Source organism: Malaclemys terrapin, chromosome 2 (assembly GCF_027887155.1).
Source record: "Malaclemys terrapin pileata isolate rMalTer1 chromosome 2, rMalTer1.hap1, whole genome shotgun sequence".
Lineage (NCBI taxonomy): Eukaryota > Metazoa > Chordata > Testudines > Emydidae > Malaclemys > Malaclemys terrapin.
In genome coordinates, this window is record NC_071506.1 from 140,322,511 (window position 1) to 140,345,474 (window position 22,964).

Sequence of the window (22,964 nt, forward strand, 5' to 3'; positions counted from 1 at the left end):
GTTTAAGAAAAATTATTAAAATAAGATAAAGAATAGAAGCAAAGTTAGGAGGAGGGGAATAGAAATGGGAAAAAAGTGGGTAGAGAAGATGGTTAGGGTGACCAGATAGCAAGTGTGAAAAATCTGGGTAGGGCAGGGGTGTTGCAAGGTAACAAGCTGGTATATCAGATGTTTGGCCCCCCTCAAAGAGGGAAACATGGGGGGAGGGCATACTCGAATAGGATCATTCAGATACCTCCAGGAAAGTATCCCATATCTCTGATTTTTCTGGAACAGCTGCTGGGAGAAGCGCCTCGCCCCACCCTGCCCCATCCCCGGAGCAGAGGGAAGCAAGCCGCAGTAGCAGCGCCTGGGCCCTCAGGAGGCATCAAACCAGTCGGGCCAGTTTCTGAGGCACTCCAGCCGCAGACACAATCAGCTGAAGAGGAGGGAGTGCCAGAGCCAGGGATGCCTCTCCGTGCGCCCTGCGTTGGATGCGGGAGCTGGGAGCACTGAGGGGGTCTGGGCACTTCCAAGGAGACCACCCGGCACAGCGGCTTCCAGGCACAGCGCCTGCAGGAGGGAAGTCTCTGCCTCAAGGACTGGGTCTCCTTGGAGCTCCATTGCAATCCACGCGGTAGAACCTTCCCCCCGCAGCTGTTTTTGGACCAATGCAGGCTCCTCAGCCCAGAGGCGTCCAGGGCTCAGCCTCTGCTCTGCCTCTGCACATGTCTCTGGCCTTAGCCTGGGTTCTCCTGGATCCAGTTCGCTCCCAGCAATGTCCACCTGGAAACCCCCTCCTCGTCCACCAGTTCATGGAGATAGGTGCTGACCAGCGGGTCCCCGCCCAGCACCGGGTCCCGAGCTCGCTGGATCCGCTCTACGGCGTCGTCCGGCGCTACCTGGATGTGGTCCAGCAGAACCCCTTCCCCACAGGTGAGCCAGATGGGGGGCAGAGAGCCCTGGGGCAACTCGGGGAACCCCCCAGTGCCAGAGTAAGAGGCATGCACAGTGTCCACTCAAAGGAGCGGTCAAAAATCTCGCCCCGCTTTGGTACGGTGCGTGCCTGAAATTCTGGCCCTGATGGTGGCTTCTGAGCCTGGCCGGCTCCAAGTTCCTTGGGAAACCTGGGCCCCACTGCTGGGCGCAAGATGGAGGGGAAGAGCATCCTGATGGGCAGCTTGGCGCATCCTGACAGGGCAGTGGTAGCAGGGGGAAGGCGAGGAGGAGGAAAGGCAACTGGGTTCGGGAGTTCGACGGGACGTTGGTTTTGTTTTCACAGAGCTGCTCCGGGTGGCCCTGAATGAGCCGTCGTCAGTCAGAAGTTCTCAGGTGAGCAGGGGTGGGGTTCGTACCTGTCCTGGGTCAGTGGTCCCGTTTCACTCACTCCTCTGGGGGCCCACCTGTGGCCCGGCGGACACCAGGATTTCCTTGGGTTACGGCGGGGGCGGGAAGAGGGAGAAGGGCGGGTGAAGGATGGGCCCGAGGGCAAGTACACATGGGGCTGGCTGAGTGAAATGCGGGGCAGGGGGAGATGTACGGGATGGTGTCAGAAGGGTGAGGTGGAGGGCATGGGAGAGATGTGGCAAGGGGAAGGCATGGGTGAATGGAAGGGAAGGTTTGGGGCAAGGAGTAAGTGGGGGGCAAGGCAAGGGGAGGGAGTGGGGAACTGGTGGGGAAGCAGGGCAAGGGGAGGGCGTGGATGTGGGTGTGGGAAGGCGGGGATGGGTGGGGAGGTGGGGCAAGGGGTGGGGAGACGGGGCAAGGGGAGGGCATGGGGACTAGTGGGGGCGGGGCAAGGGGCTGTGAGTGTGGGTGCAGGGCAAAGGGTGGGCGTGGGAGGGGCAGGGGTGGGTGGGGGAGCAGAGGGGATGGGTGGGGGCGAGGCAAGGGGTGTGGAGGTTGGCGTGGTAGAGCGGGGGTGGGTGGGGAACAGGGAGGATGGATGGGGGTGGGGCAAGGGCGTGGCGGTGGACAAGGGAGGGCGGGGTTGGGAGGGAGGAGCAGGGGCAAGGGAAGGGCATAGGGGATGGGTGGAAGCTTTGGGCGGTACCCCCCTGAGGAGGCCCTTGCTTGCTCCCCCAGGTGGTGCGCTACCAGGTTGGCTATATCATCTGTGCCATGATTGCTGTGCTCTTCTTTGTGGCGGTCCCGGCGACTGGTCTGTGCTTCTGCTGCTGCCGGCGCCGCCGGCGCTGTGGGGGACGCATCAAGGCCGACCGCCGCTCCCTCACCTGCCAGCGCAACCTCCTCACGTTCTGCCTTTCCCTCACCACCGCCATCCTCTTGTGAGTGAGGCCAGCGCCGGGCTGGGAGGGTGCGGGGGTCAGGCACGTGTGTGATGGATGGAGGGGAATGGAGACGGCGGACGAGCCGCTCACTGGGGATGGGACGCGGGAGCTAGTCCAGGCAGCATCACGAGGGGACAACGTACCGTAGGGCTTCACGTGGGGGCAGGGCTGGTCTTTCCACATGGGGCGGGTGCCACTGGGGGTTAATCTCCCCTTGGGCATTTCCTGGGCACTGGGGCTGGCATGTCAGGGGCCGAGGGAAAAAGGGCATTGGGGCCCTCTATGCAGGAGAGGATCTGGGGTAAGGGCACCCTGGCTATCACAGCAGGGGCTCGGTCCCCTTCTGGCCATAGGGCACCCAGGAACGGAGGCACCCCAAATCAGAGGCTGCATATGAAAAACATGGCCTGAAACCCCGAATTTTCAACCCATCCATGACGAGCCCCACCCCCTTTTCCCCTCACCCCAGCAACCCCCAGTGACCCGATCCCCCTGTTCTCACCCTGTCATCCCCCACTGACCTGCCCCCAGGTCCCTGTTCTCCTTCACCTCTGCCCTGCTCTTGAGAGCACCGAGAACAGCTGAGATACAGCGTTGGGATGAGCCTCTGAACCAGGACAAGGTCTGGGGTCATTTGCATAGACCTGTCAAGGCTGGATCCCCACTTTGAACTTTACGGTACAAATGTAGGGGCCTGCATGAAAACTTCTAAGCTTAACTACCAGCTTAGCCCTGGTTCCGCTGCCACCATTTCAATTTTTCCCTCCCTGGGAAGCCTTGAAAAACCTTCACCAATTCCCTGGTGAATACAGATCCAAACCCCTTGGGTTTTAAAACAAGGAGAAATTAACCATTCCCCCTCCTTCCTCCCACCAACTCCTGGTGAATACAGTTCCAACCCCCCTGGGATCTACAACAGGGAGAAATTAACCATCCCCCCTCCTTCCTCCCACCAACTCCTGGTGAATCAAGATCCAAACCCCTTGGATCTTAAAACAAGGAAAAATCAATCAGGTTCTAAAAAGAAGGCTTTTAATTAAAGAAAAAGGTAAAAATCATCTCTGTAAAATCAGTATTGAAATTAACCTTACAGGGTAATCAAACTTAAAGAGCTTAGAGGACTCCCCTCTAGTCTTAGGTTCAAAGTACAGCAAACAAAGATAAACACTCTAGTAAAAGGTACATTTACAAGTTGAGAAAACAAAGGAAAACTAACACGCTTTGCCTGGCTATTTACTTACAAGTTTGAAATAGGAGAGACTTGTTTAGAAAGATGTGGAGAACCTGGATTGATGTCTGGTCCCTCTCAGTCCCGAGAACGAACACACTCCCAAAACAAAGAACACAAACAAAAGCCTTCCCCCCCCCAAGATTTGAAAGTATCTTGTCCCCTTATTGGTCCTTTAGGTCAGATGCCAGCCAGGTTACCTGAGCTTCTTAACCCTTTACAGGGAAAAGGATTTTGGAGTCTCTGGCCAGGAGGGATTTTATAGTACTGTATACAGGACAGCTGTTACCCTTCCCTTTATAGTTATGACAGACCCGGGGACTGGGTTTGGACCAGCCATGGAGCTCAGAGCTGGATCTGAAGACCTGCCGCCCCCCGCCAGTCTTTGGGGTTGGTTCTGGTCCATTGCATGTCAGAGGGCTGTGGGACAATAGGAGATTTTGTCGCTCTTTGGAGCACTAAGCATAGATGACCCACTTTGGCCTCATCTCCCGCAGGGCCGGCGTTATCTGTGCTTTCATTGCCAACCAGCGGGTGAAGGAGCAGATGGAGCCCGGGGCCCGAGCCGTGCCAGCCACTCTACACACTTTGAGGAAGAATATTGGCAGCATCCCGCAGGTAAGCCGGAGCTGCCTTCCCTGTTGGCTGTCAGCCCACGGGGCCAGGAGAGAGAACAGCAGCTGCGCAGGGATCTCGGGGTGTGTCTGTGCTGGAGAAGGAGAGGGATGCAGGTATGGGACCGGTAGCCAATGCTGCATATCAGGGCGGCTGTGGCATCCCACTTGCCTCTGGAATCCTGTTTAGGCCCTAGTCTCCCTCCGAGTCCCCGCTGCTTGCACAGACTTTGGCAAGATGGGCATCTTCTGCCTGCTGGCTGGGGATGGGACTGACGGGCAATGGCAGAACTGGACTTTGCCCCAGCTCTGCAGTGCTAGCGGGGAGGGGATCCCCGGTGGCAGCAGTAGAGGGTCCTGCGGATAAGGACTAAAGTGCAATGGTAGCGGGCAGGAAACCCAGGCCTGGGATAGCAGGGGCTGTGGTCAGGATTGCGACGCATGCTGGAGGGAACCCAGGCCAGGGACAGCAGGAGGGGCTCCAGGTCAGGACTGAGGTTCATCAGCAGCAGGGCCAGCTCCAAGCACCAGCTGAGCAAGCTGGTGCTTGGGGTGGCAGATTGTTGGAGGCGGCATTCTGCCCAATCCTAGGGCGGCACGGCCGCTTTTTGTTGTTGTTGTTGTTGTTCCGCTCCGGCCGCCCTGTAGGGGGCAGCGGCGCGGAGAACCAGAGCGCCCTGCAGGGCAGTCCTCTTCCTTCCTTCCCCGCCGACCGGAGCGGAGCCCTCACGGCAGGCGGCAGGAGGCGGCGCAGCGGGAGGGGCCACGTGGCAGCGCCCCTGCTGTAGCCCTGGCCGCCCCCTTCTCTCTCTCTCTCCCGCCTGCTCCCTTCCCCTCTCCCCCCTCCCCAGCCGGTCCCCCTGCACCCGCGCTCCGGCCGCGCCGCAGGTTTTTTTTTTTTGCTTTGCCGTTCTGGCCGCCTCATTTTTTTTTTTTGCTTGGGGCGGCCAAAAAGCCAGAGCTGGCCCTGATTGGCAGGAGTGGGGAGCCCAGGACTTGGATAGAGAGGGGCTGTGGATCAGGAGTGGTGGAAGCTCCCTAAAAGTGTGTGTGGGGGGGTCGCTGCCGCCCCTGCCCCCCACGCTGCCTCTTTCCCCCCAAAATCCTGTCTGCTGATCGCTCCTCTCCGCCCCCTCCCTCCGTTGCTCGCCCTCATGGCTGATAAAAAGCGACTCTCTCAGGTTGGTAGTGTGACGGGTTTGGGCCCTTTGGGGTGTCACCTGGTGTGCTGGGGTGCCACTGAGTCAGCCTATTCTGCCAGCCTGGGTCCCCTTTACCCTGCCTTGCTTGGCTAGGCTCACAATCCTCTTCCAGCCAAGCACATAGGCAGGGCCACACCCAGCTGCACAGAGGCAGAGACCCGCTCTGGAAAGATTCAGCCTTAGGGGTTCCGCCAACACTCTGGTGCCCACTCCCTTTATGGGGGACAAACCTAAAGGTTTTATGAAATTCGCCCCCTCCCTCAGTGTGGAGGGAGATATACGCAACGTTTTTCCCCACCCCCCCAGTTAGAAATTACATAAACTGGGTTATATTATAAACAAGAAACAAGTGTATTAACTACAAAAGGTGAATTTTAAGTGAATATCTCTTTAAGTTAAGAGATAACAGGCAGAACAAAGCAGATTACTGAGCAAATAAACCAAAGTATGCAATCTAAGCTCAATAGACTTTAAGAAACAGGCTACAAACTGTAAATTCTCACCCTAAATGTTATTTTAGGCTCATTGCAAAGTTTCTGTGGTTCAGAGTTCCAGTTATATTCCTTTTCAGACTGGACCCCCTCTCAGTCTGGACTCGCCCCCGCCTTCCCTTCAGGTAGCTTTAGCAGTCTTTCTTCTTAGGCAGACAGGCCTTGAAGAGGAGGAGTCCCCTTTGCCTTCCTCCCCACCCTTAAATAGGATTTACATAAGGGGGAATCCTTTGTTCCCCAAACTTGACCCCCCCTTCCCTTCCAGTGAAAAGTTACAAGGAGTCCCAGGTAATGTTTAGTATCAGGTGACAAGACCACCTGACTCTGTAGTATCACAGTATCCTTGAGTCAGGGGCAGTATGGAGGGTCTGCAGGAAGGCCAAACCTTTTCACAGCCCATTGTCCTCGCTGATGGGCCATCCGCCCCGTCTGGCTTTTCCATTGTTGTACCTGACGTGTTAGCAGGGGGCGTCATCCAAAGTAGCATAGTTGAAATACAGATACATAGTCACTATTCCTAACTTCAGATGCAGAAATGATACAGGCACACAAATTGGATAATCACATTCAGTAAATCATAACCTTTCCAATGATATCGTACAAGACCCATCTTGCATAAAGTACAGCTCAGTTATGTCATATTCATATCATAAGCATATTTTCATAAAGAATATGGAGTGAAACATCACAGGTACCTCCTGGTTTGAGCTTGGGCTGCCCTTCTCAGGTATCGGCATGCCCAGCCTTGGACTGAACCAGTGAGCACAGAGCACTTTTTCATACTCTCAGATGTGGCACAAACAGGGGGATGTAACCATTGAAATCAATGAGCTGCACTCACTTAGGGCAGTCAGATACCATGGAGGTGGGCACATTATATAGAGAGATACCCTGAGAAGGGTGGGTGGATGGGTGGGTGGATAGATGATTGAAATCTGAGAAGAATAGATGGTGGGGTGTGTATGTGGATAGATAGATAAAGGGAAGTGTATGGGGATGGATGGATACATGAGAGAAGGGGGTGCATAGGGATAGAGAGATGTCTATGGGGATGAATCGATAGAGGGGTATGTATGGGGATGGATAGATTAGGCCCCAGAATCCATAGGGAGGGTCTGATCCTGTCTGAGCCAATCCACTTTGCAACCCCTGCGCATGCTGCGGGTGCCGACTCAGAACCGCGTCTCCTTCAGTAAGCGGCAGCTGCTGCGCAAAAGGAAGCTCTGTCACGGCGGGTGCATCAGCCACTTGCTCAAATGTGGAAGTTTTCTGCTCCGATCGGCTCAGAACCCCCCACTGCAGGCTGAGCGTGCTGCCCGGCCACCGCCGCGGCAGGGCTCCTCAAAGCCTGGTGCACTAATGCAAGGAGACAGGCGGGCATCCTCGGAGACAGCCGTGAATCCAGGGCATGGAAATCAACATGAACCTCCCCTGAGCCTGGAGATGACACATGTCACCTCTGCAATGTGCTGGGGAAAGCACCGAGCTGGGGAAAGGCTGAGGAGGGGCCTGCCAGCCAGGGCAATGCTAAGCCTGGCCAGCTGGGCAAAGATGCACCAGCGTCCTTCTTGCCCAGTGGGTCAGGTGCTGTGCAGAGGGGCGATCCAGGGCGGGAGGGGTTCTGTGCGGAGGGGCGATCCCTGGTGGGTAGGGTGCTGTGCAGAGGGGCGATTCAGGGCGGGAGGGGTGCTGTGCAGAAGGGCGATCCAGGGCGGGTGGGGTGCTGTGTGGAGCGGTGATCCAGGACGGAATGGGGTACCCTGTGGGATGGAATGAAGCACAGTACAGTACATTGTGGGGTTGAGGAGAGGGCTGTGCCAACACTGGGTGCAGTGTGGTGCTACACAGAGGAGCGGGGTAGGAATTGTGCTTTGGGGTGATGGCAGCCGGATGGGGTCCTGAGCACTGGAGAAGGGTGCTGCTGAGGTGGGCGGAGTATTTTGCAGTGGGGTTGGGTACATTGTGTGGTGAGATGGAGCAGAACGGGACACTGTGCCGTGGGGTGCTGTGCATGGAGGTGGGATGCCTGGGGGCACTGTGCATTGGGGCGCCAGGTACTGGGGTGCTGCGCATTGGGATGGGATGCTGCAGTGGGGTGCTGTGCCTTGGGGTGCTAGCAGCGCGGTGGAGCCCTGTGCACTGGTTTTCCTGTAGGCCCAGGGAATATTAGCAATGGGGCAGGACAGTTCACCATGACGTCCCCTTCCTACGATCCTGTGCCGCGGTCACACAGGAGACCCCTTCCTCTGCTCTGCTAACTGCGCAGATGGATGCTTTTCATGCTGCACAGGAGCAGCCTGGCTGGCACTAGACACGGCTGCTGGATTCACTCGCCCTCCTGCATCGGTGACGGAGCCGGAGCTCCCTTCAGGCAGAGCGGAGACTCCTACAGCTCCATGTGAGATGAGCAGAGGGGTCTCAGACCAAGTTCTCAGCAGCTCCGCAGCACCAAGCCCTTGGCCCGGATCGGCCCTCCTGGGCACCCACCCCTCCTTCATGGGGCAGCACCCGGCCGGGCGTGGCTGAGACGCGACAGGAAGTGGCTGTGGATGGCTGGCGTAGGGGCCAATGCCAGAGCAAGTGGGGGGAGGTTTCAAGAGTGCCCACTGCTTTCTGCAGATTGGTGTCATGCTCTCTCCCAACACCTTCGGCTCCTCTTCTTTGCCATGGGCCCCTGGGCTCATCTGGCTCCCCTAGAGGGAAAATACCATACTACACCCTGCCTCTGACCTTCATCTATCTCCTGGCTGTCCTGTGGCTGACCTAGAGCTGCTGGCATGGTGGGGCTGGCCTGGGTTTCACTGCTGGAGCAGGCACAACGTGCTGCAGCTTCATTAAAAATGCATTTTTAATTGCCAAGCGTTGTTTCGTTCCCTCCCCGCTGCTGCCTGGCCAGGCGGTTTGCTCAGTCCGCATTCTGCACTGCGGCACAGCCCCGTCCAGCCGAACAGAGCTAAGGTGGGGCAGACCCGGCCGGGGTTCCGGTACCTACCTGGGAGCCACCGGCGAAGCCACGGGCTTGAGGGTGGGGTTAATGAGACGCATAGCTCTTAATGATCAGTGCTCTAATGCAATGGCGTTTTCCTTCCCTCAGGGCTAAATCCTCGGGGCCCTCCATTCAGTGGAACTGGCATGGCCCCACTGATCTGGGAAGCCCCTCCCACTCCCTGTGCCCCACCTTGCCCCTAAGGCAGATCTGAGGTTTGGGTGTAGGTGGGAGCAAAGCCAGTGTGATGCTGCAAATAACCCTGTGTGTAGGGGCTGTAAAGGGTACTTCAGCCCCAAGGCTGGTGAGGGGCAACGTGGTTGCTCTGGGGCCTGCCGCTGGGGTAGGGAGGGGGGGTTTCAAACTCCCCCACTCTCCAAGGTATTCAGGCTTTGCCCAGGGACCTGGATTTTCCCCATGGCGCTGATTGGGGCAAGCTAAAGAGGTGAACTTCCCTGGCTGCCCAGGGCTTGATCCAGCCTTCTCCAGTGGCGACCTCAGCAGGAGCCAACCGGTGATTTGGGAGCTGTGTTTGAAGGGAGGCCCAGGATGGCACCATAACTACATCTCTCTCAGAAGCCCTCGTGTAGGGCGTTGGGTCCCCGCCCCAGCACCTCGCCACTCAGCCCAGGGCCAAGCGGGCAGCTCGGTTGCTGTGTGAGTGGAGAGAGTGCCCTGGTTGCGTGGAGTTTATTGGTTATTATTTAGGGAAGGCGCCACTTGCTAAGGCTGGATGGAGATTTGACCAGGAAGCAGGGTTCCCACCTCTGGGTGGTGGATGGAGAAGCCAGTGCAGGGGATCTTGGGGAGTTGTGTGCCTTCCCTGGGTGGCGTCCTGTCAGTGAAAGGATGTAGTGTCTTCGCTAGGATGTAGTTAGAACATGCCTGGGAGGAGTGGATTTAGTGACTGTGGTGCTGGCCGCGTGTGCCTGGTGAGAGGGGACCCAGCCATGAGGTTACTCGTGATTAGACCCCACTGGGACCAGCCATTAGCCACAGCACGAGGGGGACCACAACCCGTCCTTGGCAGCTGACTCGGCTCTTTATGGTCACGATCCACATGAGGCTTGAGTGGGACGATCCCTCACGAGAACCGGGTGGGCAAGGCCGGCTCCAGGCACCAGCCCAGCAAGCAGGTGCTTGGAGCGGCCAAGGGGAAAGGGCGGCATGTCGGGCTCTTCGGCGGCAATTCGGCGGCGGGTCCCTCAGTCCCTCTCAGAGGGAAGGACCTGCCGCTGAATTGCCGCCGAAGAAGAAAGCGGCACGGTGGAGCTGCCGCCGATCACGATCACGGCTTTTTTTTTTTTCCCCCACCACTTGGGGCAGCAAAAACCCTGAAGCCGGCCCTGCGGGTGGGGCCTTACAGCCTGCAGAGAATGGGTGGGTGCTGGGGTCCAGGAGAATTAGCTGAGCAAAACTGGGATAGCTACATGGAATGGAACAAACCCAAGGGCTCACACGGGGGACCCCTGTCTGGGAGCAGGAGCATGACGAACCATGCCCAAGCTCAGAGGCAGAGCCCAGCCAGGCCTCATGGGCCCAAGCGATGGTGGGGCCCAAGCCAACTGACCATGTTGATGCAGACTCCAGTGGGATGAGTGAGATCTTTCTCTGCTTCTCTCTCTCCGGCAGGGGGTGCAGTCTGTCGTGGAGCAGTTTGCAGTGCCCAGAAAGCAAATAATCAGCGACCTGAACAGTGAGTGTCTGGCTGTTGGCCTTTCCTCTTCTAGGCCAGAGCAGTCTCCCCTATTCCTGGGGGGCTTGGTACCTGGGGGAGAGGAAAGCAGCTCTGTGACCTCTGGTCCCAGCTCTCCTCTCTGAGCAGTTGTCACATGTTTCTTTGCATGACCCCAACTCCCTTCCACCATTCCCTGCTCCCAGCGATGTCATGGCAAAGCTCCCGTTGACTTAGATGGGAGCAGAATCAAGTCATTAAGCCCCAACTGTATCCACAGCATCTGGACTCCCATTGCCCCAAATAAACTCTATCCCAGGCGCCCGAGGTCTTTCTCAGTGCTTGCCCGACAAAAGGAAAATTCCCACTGGACCACATAGCCTTCTGAAACGGCAAGGAGCGATTTCTCAGCAGCTTTGCTTTAGCCCTGCCCCAAGCACTCATGGGTATCTCGCGTGCATGTTCATAGCCCTCGCCCTAACCCTAAGCAAAGCCCCCTTTGGGGCAGGAGGAGACTCTCCCGAACCCTTTGCGGAGCTGGGAGTGGTTCTTCATGGTTGGTTCAAATCAGCGTAGGTTGTCCAATCTATAGAGAGATTTTGAGCAGGCCTGGGTGGACGTCGGGTCTCTGACCCCACGAGGGCAGGGAGAGAGCAGGACTGTGTCCACGGTTCACCCCGAGGGAGAGGAAAAGGCAGAAATAATGCCAGATCCTGCTCTCAGTTATCAGTGCAAGTCATGGAAGTTGTTGAAGTTTGCACTGTGCAGCATACTGGCTTTGTGTGTATTAGTGAGGGACGACACCATCTAATGGCTGCAGCCCACAGGGGCTGAGAGACACGCCACTCCAGCCTGCTGTAGGTGGTGTCCTTTCACTCAGGTCTGGTGTTTATAAAACTGGGTTTCCAGACTCCAAATTCCAGCTCCCCATGTGCGTGAGACTCTGCTGCAATGGAGCCTGACTGCAGCCCGTAGCTTCTTCCCCCTTCAAGCGAGTCAGAGCAACGTCTGCTCCATGCAAGGCGGAGGCAGCAGCTCACAAAGGGTGGTTTGTGCTTTTCAGACGTCAGCCGCGGCATCGGCCTCACCATCCATTCGCTGCTGAAGGAGCAGGTGTATTCAGTGCTGGAGGCCATTCAGGGCAGAGCACAAGGTAAGATGGCAGCTCACCTTCTCCTGCGAGTGGGACTGTCCTTCACTGTCAGAAATGAAAGGCGCTGACTTTAGAGTCCTCCAGACCAGTCCTTGGAGCCTCCTCATGCCAGACTAGGATGGGGACGGGTCCAAACCTCTACCTCCCAGAGATCCTCTCTGCCTGATGCTGGGATCCCTGCCCCTCCCTCTGCCCCACAGTGGGCATGGGCTGGCTTCACATCTCATCCCTCACCCATATCCTGAAGATGCCTTAGAACTTCCTCTGTTCCACTCCCCTCTTCTGGTGACCCGACATTCTATCTCTAGCCAGAGGCTGGGGCCAAGGGGGATGGCATCTGCACTGAAGATGGCCGTCTGTTGAGCTGCTCTGTAGCTACCTGTGTAGCAGCAAGGCAGGAGGGCCTGGGGGCCAGCCTGCCAGTGCGGGGAATAGTGTTAGTGGCACAGACGGAGCGGAGCACCAGAACTAGCTTTGGGTTTTCTCTTTAAGACCTACAGAACTCGCTGAACCATTTACAGATTCTCAACAAGACCGTGCGGACTCTGACCCATTTCCAGGATGAGCTGAGCCTGGCGCTGAGAGATCGCAAGGAGAGCGCAGTCTCCCTGCTGGACAGTCCGCGCTGCACGTCCTGTGCCCGGGCACTGGGCAAAGCCCAGAGCTTGGAACTGGGAGCTGACTACAGCAGGGTGAGTGTAGGATCGTAGAGAGAAGGCCTTCTCCTCCCATGTCTGAGGGAAGGGTGGGTCTCTCTTGCCACTTGGGCACCTTTGTGTCCATTCATTTGGTGCGGGACATCCCTCAACGCTGCTCCACCCACGTACGCTGGCTCAGCAGGGACCCTCTGCCGAGTCGTAGAGGGGAACTCGCTTGTTCATGGAATGATGGTTTCTTCCTGCAGGTTCCTTCAGTGGAACAAGTTTTGAAGACACTGTCTGGTCTCCCCAAAGCTAACTTCCCAGACTTGATTGACCAGGTATGTGACTGACAAGGCCTGGGGCCTGTTTGCAAATGTGAAAGCTGGTTCGATTTTGGGGGAGAACACGTCTCTTTTTGCTCTTCCAGGGCAACAGCACCTTCAACTCGATGCCAGACCTAGCCGTTGCGAAGATGGCCCAGGTTGTGCAGGGTGAGCAAAACCTCTTTTATGGTCAGTAGGGTGTTGCACTTCCAAACTCTGGGCCTTGGAGCTATGCAACCACAATGCCTTTGGTTCTTGAGAACTGCCCCTTTAAATTCCTAAGAAAAAAAACTGTCTGCGGAGACAGCGGCCATTTTGTTCCCAGCATGGCTTCACACTGTTAGGATATGCACCCCCCTGTGCTCTCCTCTGGGGACTTTACTTTTGTTCCCTCTTATTTTGTTGTTTACTTTAATCCATGCTCCTGCCATGCACTGGGGCCCAGATCCTCGGAAGGATTTAGCCACCTAACTCCCACTGATTTCAAGGGAAGTTAGGCACCGAAATACCTGTCCCTGGGAAACGATCCTGCTTGTATTCAATGGAACTGCAAGAAACAAGAAAATCTTTGTACTGGGGTCATAAACCCTTGGAAATTGGCGTGAATAGTGGCAATATTGAAAGGCACTAAACCTTAGGGGAGTGAGAGACTCAGCCAAAGAGCCACAACAGAGACCAGGCCCCCACTGTGCTTGGTGTGGTTACAGTAGGAGACAGGCCTTGCCCTGTAGGACCTTACAGTCGAAATAGTGAGATGGTAAGTGACAGGCCCAGGGTCACCCAGCACATCAGTTGCAGACATGGTTGCCAACCCTCCAAGATTGTCCTGGAGTCCCCAGGAATTAAAGATGGATCTTTAATGAAAGATAATATCATGTGATGAAACCTCCAGGAATTCATCCAACCAAAGTTGGTAACCCTAGTTGCAGAGCTGAGCATAGGATCTATGTCTCCTGAAACCCAGGCCAGCCTCCTACCCATTACAGGGGATTCAAACTGGGGTAATACGAGTCTCTGAGGGTATGGCTGCATTGTAAGCCCAGCCTCAGACTTAAGTTTGAGCCCAAACCCCCCTACTATCCATGCACAAATCACTCTGACACAGGTCAACAAGCATTCGGGACCTGAGTCCTAGGACCCACCTGAGCCCGAGAGCTCGGTCTGTACCTGAGACTTGAGTCCAAACCCTGTCATTTTGCAGAGGTTCGGTTAGGATTAGGATGTGTTTACTGCACCAGGTAAGGGGCAGACTCTTCTAGGACTTCGGCAGAGGCTGGGTGAGAGGGTCTGTCCTGAACAGAGGAGGGATGTATTTTGTGAATGGTCCTGTAAGATCCAGCCCCTTGGGACTGCAGAGAAGGACCAGTGTGTAAGCGGGGGAATGGTCCCGCTATTGTGGGGAACTTTCCTGGCTTCTGCACTACCCCGGTGAAGTGGACTAGCGAAAGGATCCGAGTCCCCGCTCCCACTTCCTTTACCCAGAGGCCTCCCTGCCCTTGAGGGCTCCCCTTCCACTCTCCTGTCTGGCTGAGTCCTCGTAACCCCAACAAGGCTGGGCCCAGGATTCCTGGGGGGGCTCGACCCCCAACCCTGCTGTGGTCACCTAGGACAGGGGCTAGGGTGTCCCCACTCCGGGGTACTCTCTCTGCACTGGGCACCTCCCTGACCCACTGATTATTCCATACAATTTAAAGCAAATACAAGTTGTTTAATTAACAATTAATTTTAAAAAAGAATAAGGAAAAATGGGAAAGGTTAAAGGAAAACACATCACCCCGCTCTGTGGCAGGGAACATTACAAACAGTGTCTCTGGAACGTCAGGGCAGTTCAGTCTGTTCCTTGTAGGTCCCAGGCCTGCTTCTCAGGCCCTGTCTGTGCTGCAGGGACGCTGCGGGTTGGACACTTGCTCTGGTGGTGGCCACACGCTCTCAGGCTCTAGGTGGCAGGACCCTTCTTCCCAGCGTCGCCCCCGCCCGGTCAGGGTTATGATCCCCCTGCAAGTTTGGCCTGCAAGGCCTCTTGGCTGAGGCGTCTCCCTGTGCTGGGCCCACTGCCCAGGGTCCCCCTCACTCTCCCCAGCTGCTCACCACACTCGGACTGCACATGGCTCCGGACTGCCCCAGCCCCAGCTCCGGACTGCTCCAGCTCCGCTCTGCCTCAGCACGGCTGCTGCTGCTGCTCTGCCTTCAGCTCCCTGGGCTGCTTCTCTGGCCTCTCTGGCTCTGGTTGCTGCAGCTCTGCCCCCAGCACAGCTCTGCTCTGCAGGCTGCTTCTGTGACTCTGCTCCCAGCTCTGACCTGCTTCCTGGCTGCTTGTCTGGCCCCTCTGGCTCTGGTTGCTATAGCTCTGCTCCCAGGGCAGCTCTGCTATCTCTGGGCTGTGCTCTGGCTTTGGGGCTGCAGCTCTGCTCCCAGCAGCTCAGCTCGGGCCCCTGCTCTCTCCTTAGCTCAACCCCACTCTGTCTGACTCAGGCCATTCCAGTTCACACGGAGGACGGGACCCCCCCCGGCCTCCTGACTCTCTGATTAGCCTGCCCGCCCTGTCAATCAGGCTGATCTGGAGCATTGGCCTCTCCCCATTGTTCCTGGGGACAGTCAGTCTCAGGCTCCTGATTTGCCATCGACCCTTCCCCTTTTAGTGCTGGGAGCTAGCCAACCAAAACACCCCCACTGAGTGTTAGTAAGGGGGCAACAGTCCCCTTACAAGTGCTTGCCTACGCCCATCACTGCCAGCTGCAGGGTTCCCACTAAGTCCCCCCTATGTCTCCCACTCTCACCTTGCAGACCTAAAGGACGAAGTGAACAAGATCAGTGAGAAGGTCCAGTCTATTGCAGACAGCTTCCCAGTCTCCGATTACACTCAGCCCTTGAATGATGCCCTGATGCAGGCGGAGAACAAGAGCCGCCCTTACCTCCAGGAGGTGAAACACTATGAGAAATACAGGTAACGGGAGAGTGGCTGCAGCTGTGTGAGTCTATGGATCTGATTCTGAGCTCACACCAATGTGAATCAGGAGTCACTCCAGTGAAGTCAAGCAGGTAACATCTGTATAAAACCAGGGGAAGTGAAATCAGAAGCAGGCTAACAATTTTCCCGGTTCAACCTCTGGGAATGGCTAAATCCCTTGTATTACCCTCTACCATTTGAGCTAAAGGAGCCACTCTATTAGCAGGAAGCAGTAGTAGGCTGTTATCCTCTGGTGGGTCACCTCTAGCAGAAGAGAACACACAAGCATTCTCAGTGTGTCACACTTCTTTAAGAGGGTCCAGAATGTATCGTACCAGCCCTAACTGCTCCTGGACTGAAGCCTCCTGACTGTTGATAGTCCACTGAGGAGTTCAGGGCTCTCCTCAAAATTTTCCAGCTGATCACTTGACTTCTTGCTAGCAGGCCCTGGGTGGCTCTGAGGCTGTGTGAGGGTCATGACATCCCAATCCAATAAGTTCAAATCTAGTCTAGGGTAGAAAGCTGAAGTAGAGGAGCGGGTGCATTACTCCCATCTGCTTCTCTCAAAGGGTGATTTTTGACTTCCTGCCTCCACTGACTAACAATGATTGTGGGCTCGGGCCTGAGGCTGAATTTAGGGTTTGCTCCCAGTTGTGGCAGGCGACGGTGCAGGCTCCCTCCTGCCACCGAGGATGGGGGAATGAGCCAGAAGTGTGTGTGTGGGGGGGCTTGTTCTTTAACTGCCCTTGTGGCTCCTGACTTCCTCTGACCTCTTCTCTCCGCAGGTGGATTGTGGGCATCGTGCTGTGCTCCGTGGTCCTGCTGGTTGTAGCCTGTAACCTCCTGGGGCTGTCCCTTGGGGCCTGTGGGCTCGCCATGCGGGAGGATCCGAGCGACTACGAAAGCAGAGGAGAAGCTGGGGCCAAATTCCTTTTGGTGTAAGGGGCTATTACTGTACTGGGCAGGGCAGGGGAGAGTTCAGGGCCCTCACACTTCAGTTGGGGGTGATGGGGAGAGAATATCTCTGTGATGTGGTGGCATTGGTGGCATGTGCTACACAACAGGTCAGACTACATTATCTGGTCGTCCCATCTGGCCTGAAACTCTGTGATGGGCACATGGCATTGGGAGTGGACTGGAGTCCAGCCCTCCTCTGTCAGCTGGGAGGCTCTCCATGGTGATGTGGCACTGTAAAAGGTGGATGGTGTTACAGTCAAAGTGTGCGGTGGTGGAAACTGAGAGGTCCTTTGGCTGGGTGGTAAGCCGAAGCCCAGCAGATGCAGGAGCTTGCTTAGGCACTCACGTCTCGCTTCTCTTCCTGTTTGGGTCTCCTCGGGGATGGCTAAGAGGCAGCTCCACCTCTCACTGAAATGTTCCTGGTGGACATCTGATGCCAGGTGACCTGAGCATGGTTGCTACCAGCAGCAGGTTCTTTATCGGCAGTATGTGCTTCACAACATACTAGCACAGGGGTCGGCAACCTTTCAGAAGTGGTGTGCCGAGTCTTCATTTATTCACTCTAATTTAAGGTTTCGCGTGCCAGTAATATATTTTAACGTTTTTAGAAGGTCTCTTTCTATAAGTCTATAACATATAACTAAACTATTGTTGTATGTAAAGTAAATAAGGTTTTTAAAATGTTTAAGAAGCATCATTTAAAATTAAATTAAAAGGCAGAACCCCCCGGACTGGTGGCCAGGAGCCTGGCAGTGTGAGTGCCACTGAAAATCAGCTCGCGTGCCGCCTTCGGCACGCGTGCCATAGGTTGCCTACCCCTGTACTAGCACCTTTCACGCTTGGGTTTGCACGATTCATGTCAGAGACAGGTCTGGGCTGCAAAGTTTGTGTCTAGATCTGACCTTCCCAGAGTTCAGGGTGTTCCCAGCCACGGCTTGGGTTTGGGCCCATCTTTACGTAATATGGTTGATCTTTACAATGAATCCTTCACCTGACCACAGCACGTTTCATCTTAAGTTTGTTCAGTTAATGTGAATCTGTCCATACTGCATTTCGTCTTATGTTTGTGTGGTTCGCGTGACCATAGTATGTCTCATGTCACATTTGGATGGTTGGTGTGACCATAGCATGTTTCAACCCATTCTAATTTTAAAGTTGTTCAGACGTAGTATGAAAGTTTTTCACTGAAAGTTTTTTCAACGGAAAATAGCTTTCTGACCAAAAATTTGTGTGGAAAATCTTTATTTGGGTCAAAATTTTCCAGTTTAAACCAAGAACTGAAAAATGTTGGTAAAAACTCAGTTTTTCAATGAAAAACCAAGAAGTTTTGAATAAAAGAAACACTTCTGAAATTTCCCTACAAAGAATAATTGATGTTTTTCAACCAGTGCTACTTAAAATGTTTCCCCTTTGGGGCGTGTGGTCTCACAGGACCATTGGAACAAGTGACCTAGGGTGGGATGTATTGTCCATGACTCACAGTCTTTCAGACAAGACTGGATGCCTTTCTGAAAGATCTGCCCTCGCTCAAACGGAAGTTATAGGCTTGGTGCAAGAATCATTGAGTGACATTCTCTGGTCTCTGTGATGCAGGAGGTTAGACAAGATGATCACGACAGTCCCTTCTGGCCTCACAATCTATGAATCTATGGCCTTAGGGAGTTTCTTGTTTGGTTTGTGCACTTGGGGGAGGAGAGAGAGTCCTTCTCACTATCCCTGTGTTGTGATTCACCGCCGAGCACGCTGGAGCCTGGATCCCTCTGAGCAGAGGGACCCCGCAGGCCTGAGGAACCTCATGAGACATATGGTATGTTTACATGTAATCAGAGGAGTGACCTCAGTACATGTAGATCCAGGTACCCATGCCAACTTTGCTCTAGCTAGCTCAGGTACCAATAGCAGTGAAGCCGCGACAACATGGGCTATAGAAGCCCACCCGGGACCCTCGAGTGGCTGGCAGTCACACCTATATTTGCAGTGTAGACATACTGTGAGCCAGCGTGGCTCAGATTTTGCTCCTTTTCCAGCCCAGAGAGGTTCCTTTTTCTGGACACTGCCTCAGGAGGTGCTGCTCTCTCCTGCTCAGTTGGGATGGCGTTAGCTGAAGCATGCATGGTTCCCCGACCCGGGATCATGCTAGCTGTAAAGCAGCTATGTCTGGCCTGGTCCCTGGGGAGTTCTCCCATAGTCCATGGGAGTGGACTCAAACCTGCCCAGCAGGTCTGCGATCAGTGCCTTGCGGTGCGGGTGTGGCAGTGTTGTGGGATGGTACCGTGCAGCTGCGGAGACATGTGTGTGGATGCCAGGGACTCCGAAGAGAAGCAGGGCAGCTCCCAACTTGCCCTCCTCCCTGCTTGTTCCAGCAGAGTCACTAGGATGGAGGACTAGCCATCAGGGCGCTCCCTGTAACCCATCTCCTTCTCTATTGCAGGGGTGTTGGCTTTAGCTTCCTCTTCTCCTGGCTCCTGATTCTCTTGGTCTTCGCCACCTTTCTGGTTGGGGGCAATGTCCAGACGCTGGTGTGTAAGAACTGGGCCAATCAGGAGATTTACAAGGTGGGTCCCTGCTTTCCTGGTGTGCCGAGCCTGGCGAGCTGTGCTGTAAGCTCCCCAGGTGGAAGAACCAGCTCGGGCTGGGCTGTGTTAACCAGACAAAGTTGCCTAGTGCACACACTCATTGCCGTACACATCCTATGTGGATTACTGTATGCACACACACAACACCTACACACACCTATGCACTCTGTCCTTATTGCTCACACCCTCACCCCCATCACACACTCATCCCCACCCCCACCTGTACACACTCAGTGCACACGCACCTACCCCATATGTACACACTCATTACCATGCTCACTACTGCATGCTCAGTGCACACTTACACCTGCAGCTGCCATATCACACTCACACAGTCAGCTCTCTCGCACACACTTATTGTAGCGGACCCAGGCCATCATCGCAAACTCCCGCTCTCTAACGCAATCACAAAGGCATGCTCTGGCCTTCATTTATCATTGCCCTAAGGCCGCTATACTCTCCTGACATACTGGGGCCATAAAGCTGTCAGATCCTGGGGCCGGTCCCAAGGATATGGGGGGCCCTGGGGTTAGAGTCCCCACACATGGGACTCAACCATTTGCACAAGTGTGTATAAGTGTACGAATCAGGCCATGAATGACTACACTTGGCAGGTAGCAACCTGCAGGCTACTGACGACTCTACTGAAAGCTTTTTGCTTCATTGTAAAAACTTCTCTTCTCCATCACCAGAATAATTTGTTTCGGGTACGTCTCCACCACAGCCAGAGGTGCACATGGAGACATACCTATGCTAGCTTTGATCTAGCCAGCTTAAATAACGATAGCAGTGAAGCCATGGCAGCGCAGGCAGTCTGTACAAGCCCATCCGGGACCGTGGGTATGTATTCAGGCAGCTAGCAAGGGCTGCCGTGGCTTCACAGCTGTGATTTGAGCTAGCTAAATAGAAGCTAGCTCGGGTATATCTCCATAAGCTGCAGTCAAGGCTCTGGTTGCAGAGCAGACGCACCCTGAGTGTGCTCTGGGCTTGTCAGCCTGTGAGCATGCCCGCCAATCAATGCATGCATGTGTGAGCGTGCATGGGTTATGACAGTTTCTTTGTGACATGACGTGATGGAAGAGACCCATGCTCACGTCTGCCCCACTCAGTGTCCAGCCAGGGTTACGGCCCCTTTCCCTCCACCTAGGGTGACCAGATGTCCTGATTTTATAGGGACAGTCCCGATTTTGGAGCTTTTTCTTATATAGGCTCCTATTACCCCCGACCCTCTGTCCCAATTTTTCACACTTGCTGTCTGGTCACCCTACCTCCACCAGGCTTCCAGCTTGCTCCCTGAGGCTGAGGAATTGCTCTCAGTGGCCAGTCACACTGGCTTCCCATCTGCCTCGCACATGGCGTAGTGAAAGGAGCTGGAGGGCAGGCTGAGGAGCTGGCCTGTCGTGTCACATACAGACCTGCACGGGTGCACGCTGTCGTACATGGGTACACTTAGCTGCGTGCATACACAGAAATACTGTAAATCGATTCAAATGCAGTTCCACCGAGTTCAGCCCCAGGGATGACGTGACCCAACGATGAGATAATCCGTCCCGTCACCTCGTCCTGTTCCGCAGCGTCCGGCGTGTAATCTAATAACTCGCTCGCTGCTTGCTGCAGAATGATCCAATTATGCCCATGCCCGGCCCTTTGCACTGCTTTACCCCGGGCACAGTTGGCCCGCACGGATCGTTCCAGTGAATTAATTAAAGCTCCTCAAACAGCGGTTAACGTTTGATCTTTGTTTGGAAGCCGACTGTCACCGCAGCTCCCCACACACACCGCCCACCGCCACCGTTGGCCAGCTGGAGCTTAGGAAGCAGAGAGATGCACTGAGGGGCTCTGCCCAGCCAGAGAGGCAGGGACTGGATAGCTCTGTCTGCAGAAGGGCTAGCAAGGCTCCTTTTCCTGCCCAAAGACCGAGTCTCCCATGTGGATTAAAGGGAGCCAGGCCTCGCAGCATAGCAGGGAAGCTCCGAGGGAGGGATTCCAGGTCTGTCAACTGCCATGGACCATTGCAGTGACCATGAGATGAACCCTAAGGTGGCCACTACAAGTGCAGGGAGAGGAGGGGCCAGGGGCTAGTGCTAAGGTAGAGCACAGTACTCCAGGGGATAATGCTATGGAAGTACTGAGTACCCCAGGGGGGATTGCTGTAGTATTAGGGTAGCCAGGGGTAGTGTTGTGGTAGTATTGGGTACTCCAGGGTGTGGTATAGATTCTCCAGGGCATAGTGCTATGGTGAACGGGGTACCCCAGAGGGTGGTGCTATGGTATTGGAGTTCGCCGGGGGTAGTGTTATGATATTAGGGTATCCCAGAGGGTAGTACTAGGTTGGTACAAGGTACCCCGGGTGCAGTACTATGGCTGTACTGTGCACCAGCGGATTCCAATGGAACCCAAGACAGCACATGTGAGGATCAGCCCATGGGATAGAGGCTACTGGGGGGCACTTACCATTGACCCCTATATCAGGGGACTCACCCCTGGGGCAGATATGGGGAGCAAGAGGAAATCACACAGGACGTGTGTGCTGGGAGAAGAGCCGGTGGTTAGGATGTTGGGTGTAGCCTGTGGCGTATGACCTGGGGAGTGGCTGAACTGTGGGATGGCACCAGGGGTCATTCCATATGGAACAGGCCATGTGGGGACCAGGGTATGGGTGGTGTGGGATGAATTAGCCCCTAGTACTGCAGGTCAGGGGGAAGGGTCACCTTTGGTACCGATGTTAGCGAGATCAGCCCAGGGTGGGTGCAAGAAGAGTCCCTTTAGAGGAGACGCTGGGGTTTTGTGGGATATGAGCAGTGTTAGGATTAGCCCATGAGGGGGCTTTAATATGGAGATATACCTATCTCATAGAGCTGGAAGGGACCGTGAAAGGTCATCGAGTCCAGTCCCCTGCCTTCACAGCAGGACCAAGTACTGTCCCTGACAGATTTTTGCCCCAGATCCCTAAATGCCCCCCTCAAGGATTGAACTCACAACCCTGGGTTTAGTAGGCCAATGCTCAAACCACTGAGATTGTGCCCAGGTATAGAGGGTGGGGGAAGCAGCCTGAGAAATCTGGTCTGAGGGGAATATCCATGATACAGGTGCTGGGGTTGGGAATTGCCCATGGAGACAGGGATCCCTAAAGGTACGGATGTGGAACCCCATCCTCTCCCTCTTGCTTTCCAAAGCCCCTCAGTGACTTTCTCTGCTAGGGGTGATTTTAGCCCCACGTTGCTCTAGCCAGTACCCAGAAGTAGGATCACATCCCTTCATCGCTCTTTTCTCCCTCCCGAAATGCTGTTGGGACCAGCACAGCTGTGCTCCCTCTGTGCTCCAACACAACCTGCTCTCCCCCCCCCCCCGACCAGGACCCTCCTCATGCCTCATTTCTCCCCTACTCTCCAGTTTATCGACACTCCTGGGAACCTGCCTCCATCCATGAACCTCACCCAGCTACTCAGCCTGAAGAGGAACCTCAACCTAACCTCTGCTTACCAGTGAGTACTCTGCTATGGGGCTGCCCAGGAGACCCCCCCGCCATTCTTAATGCCACTGCTTATGCTGTCCGGCTGCTTCCTAACAGACTGGCCTCCTTAGGAAACTCCTTGAAATGAAGGCCAACTGTCTCGAACTGGGGGTGGAGCTTAAATCAGAACTAGACCCCTGATTTCCCGAAGTCCCAGCTCCCACTGACCTCTGGGGATGGAGCAGGTCGAAAATGTTCTAGCGAAACTCTTTTTCGACTGAAAATTGGGTTTTTGGCTAAATGGGCATTTCCCCAGGAAGCGGCCGTGGCGTTCCTCAAAAAGTTTGGATTTTTTCCGGTGAAAAAGCAGACATTTTCAGGCCTGGCCAAAAACATTTCTGGTTTTTAGCAGGTTGCGGCCGGAATTCTTTGGTTTTCAATTTTTAT

General features: G+C 55.1%; 1 protein-coding gene across 2 annotated transcripts in view; it reads left to right on the forward strand.

Moving 5' to 3' along the window:
- The first annotated feature begins 409 nt into the window (after positions 1-409).
- PROM2 (prominin 2) overlaps positions 410-22,964 on the forward strand; it is a 35,995-nt gene continuing 13,440 nt past the window's right edge. For both annotated transcript variants that reach the window (XM_054020134.1, XM_054020135.1), the window contains exons 1-13: positions 410-915; positions 1,262-1,311; positions 2,065-2,267; positions 3,996-4,116; positions 10,424-10,487; positions 11,530-11,619; positions 12,112-12,311; positions 12,524-12,598; positions 12,688-12,751; positions 15,368-15,527; positions 16,316-16,468; positions 18,919-19,042; positions 22,457-22,548. In XM_054020134.1, the coding sequence (XP_053876109.1) occupies positions 651-915; positions 1,262-1,311; positions 2,065-2,267; positions 3,996-4,116; positions 10,424-10,487; positions 11,530-11,619; positions 12,112-12,311; positions 12,524-12,598; positions 12,688-12,751; positions 15,368-15,527; positions 16,316-16,468; positions 18,919-19,042; positions 22,457-22,548 (1,661 nt within the window). In that variant the 5' untranslated portion in view covers positions 410-650. The remainder of the gene's footprint in view (positions 916-1,261; positions 1,312-2,064; positions 2,268-3,995; positions 4,117-10,423; positions 10,488-11,529; positions 11,620-12,111; positions 12,312-12,523; positions 12,599-12,687; positions 12,752-15,367; positions 15,528-16,315; positions 16,469-18,918; positions 19,043-22,456; positions 22,549-22,964) is intronic.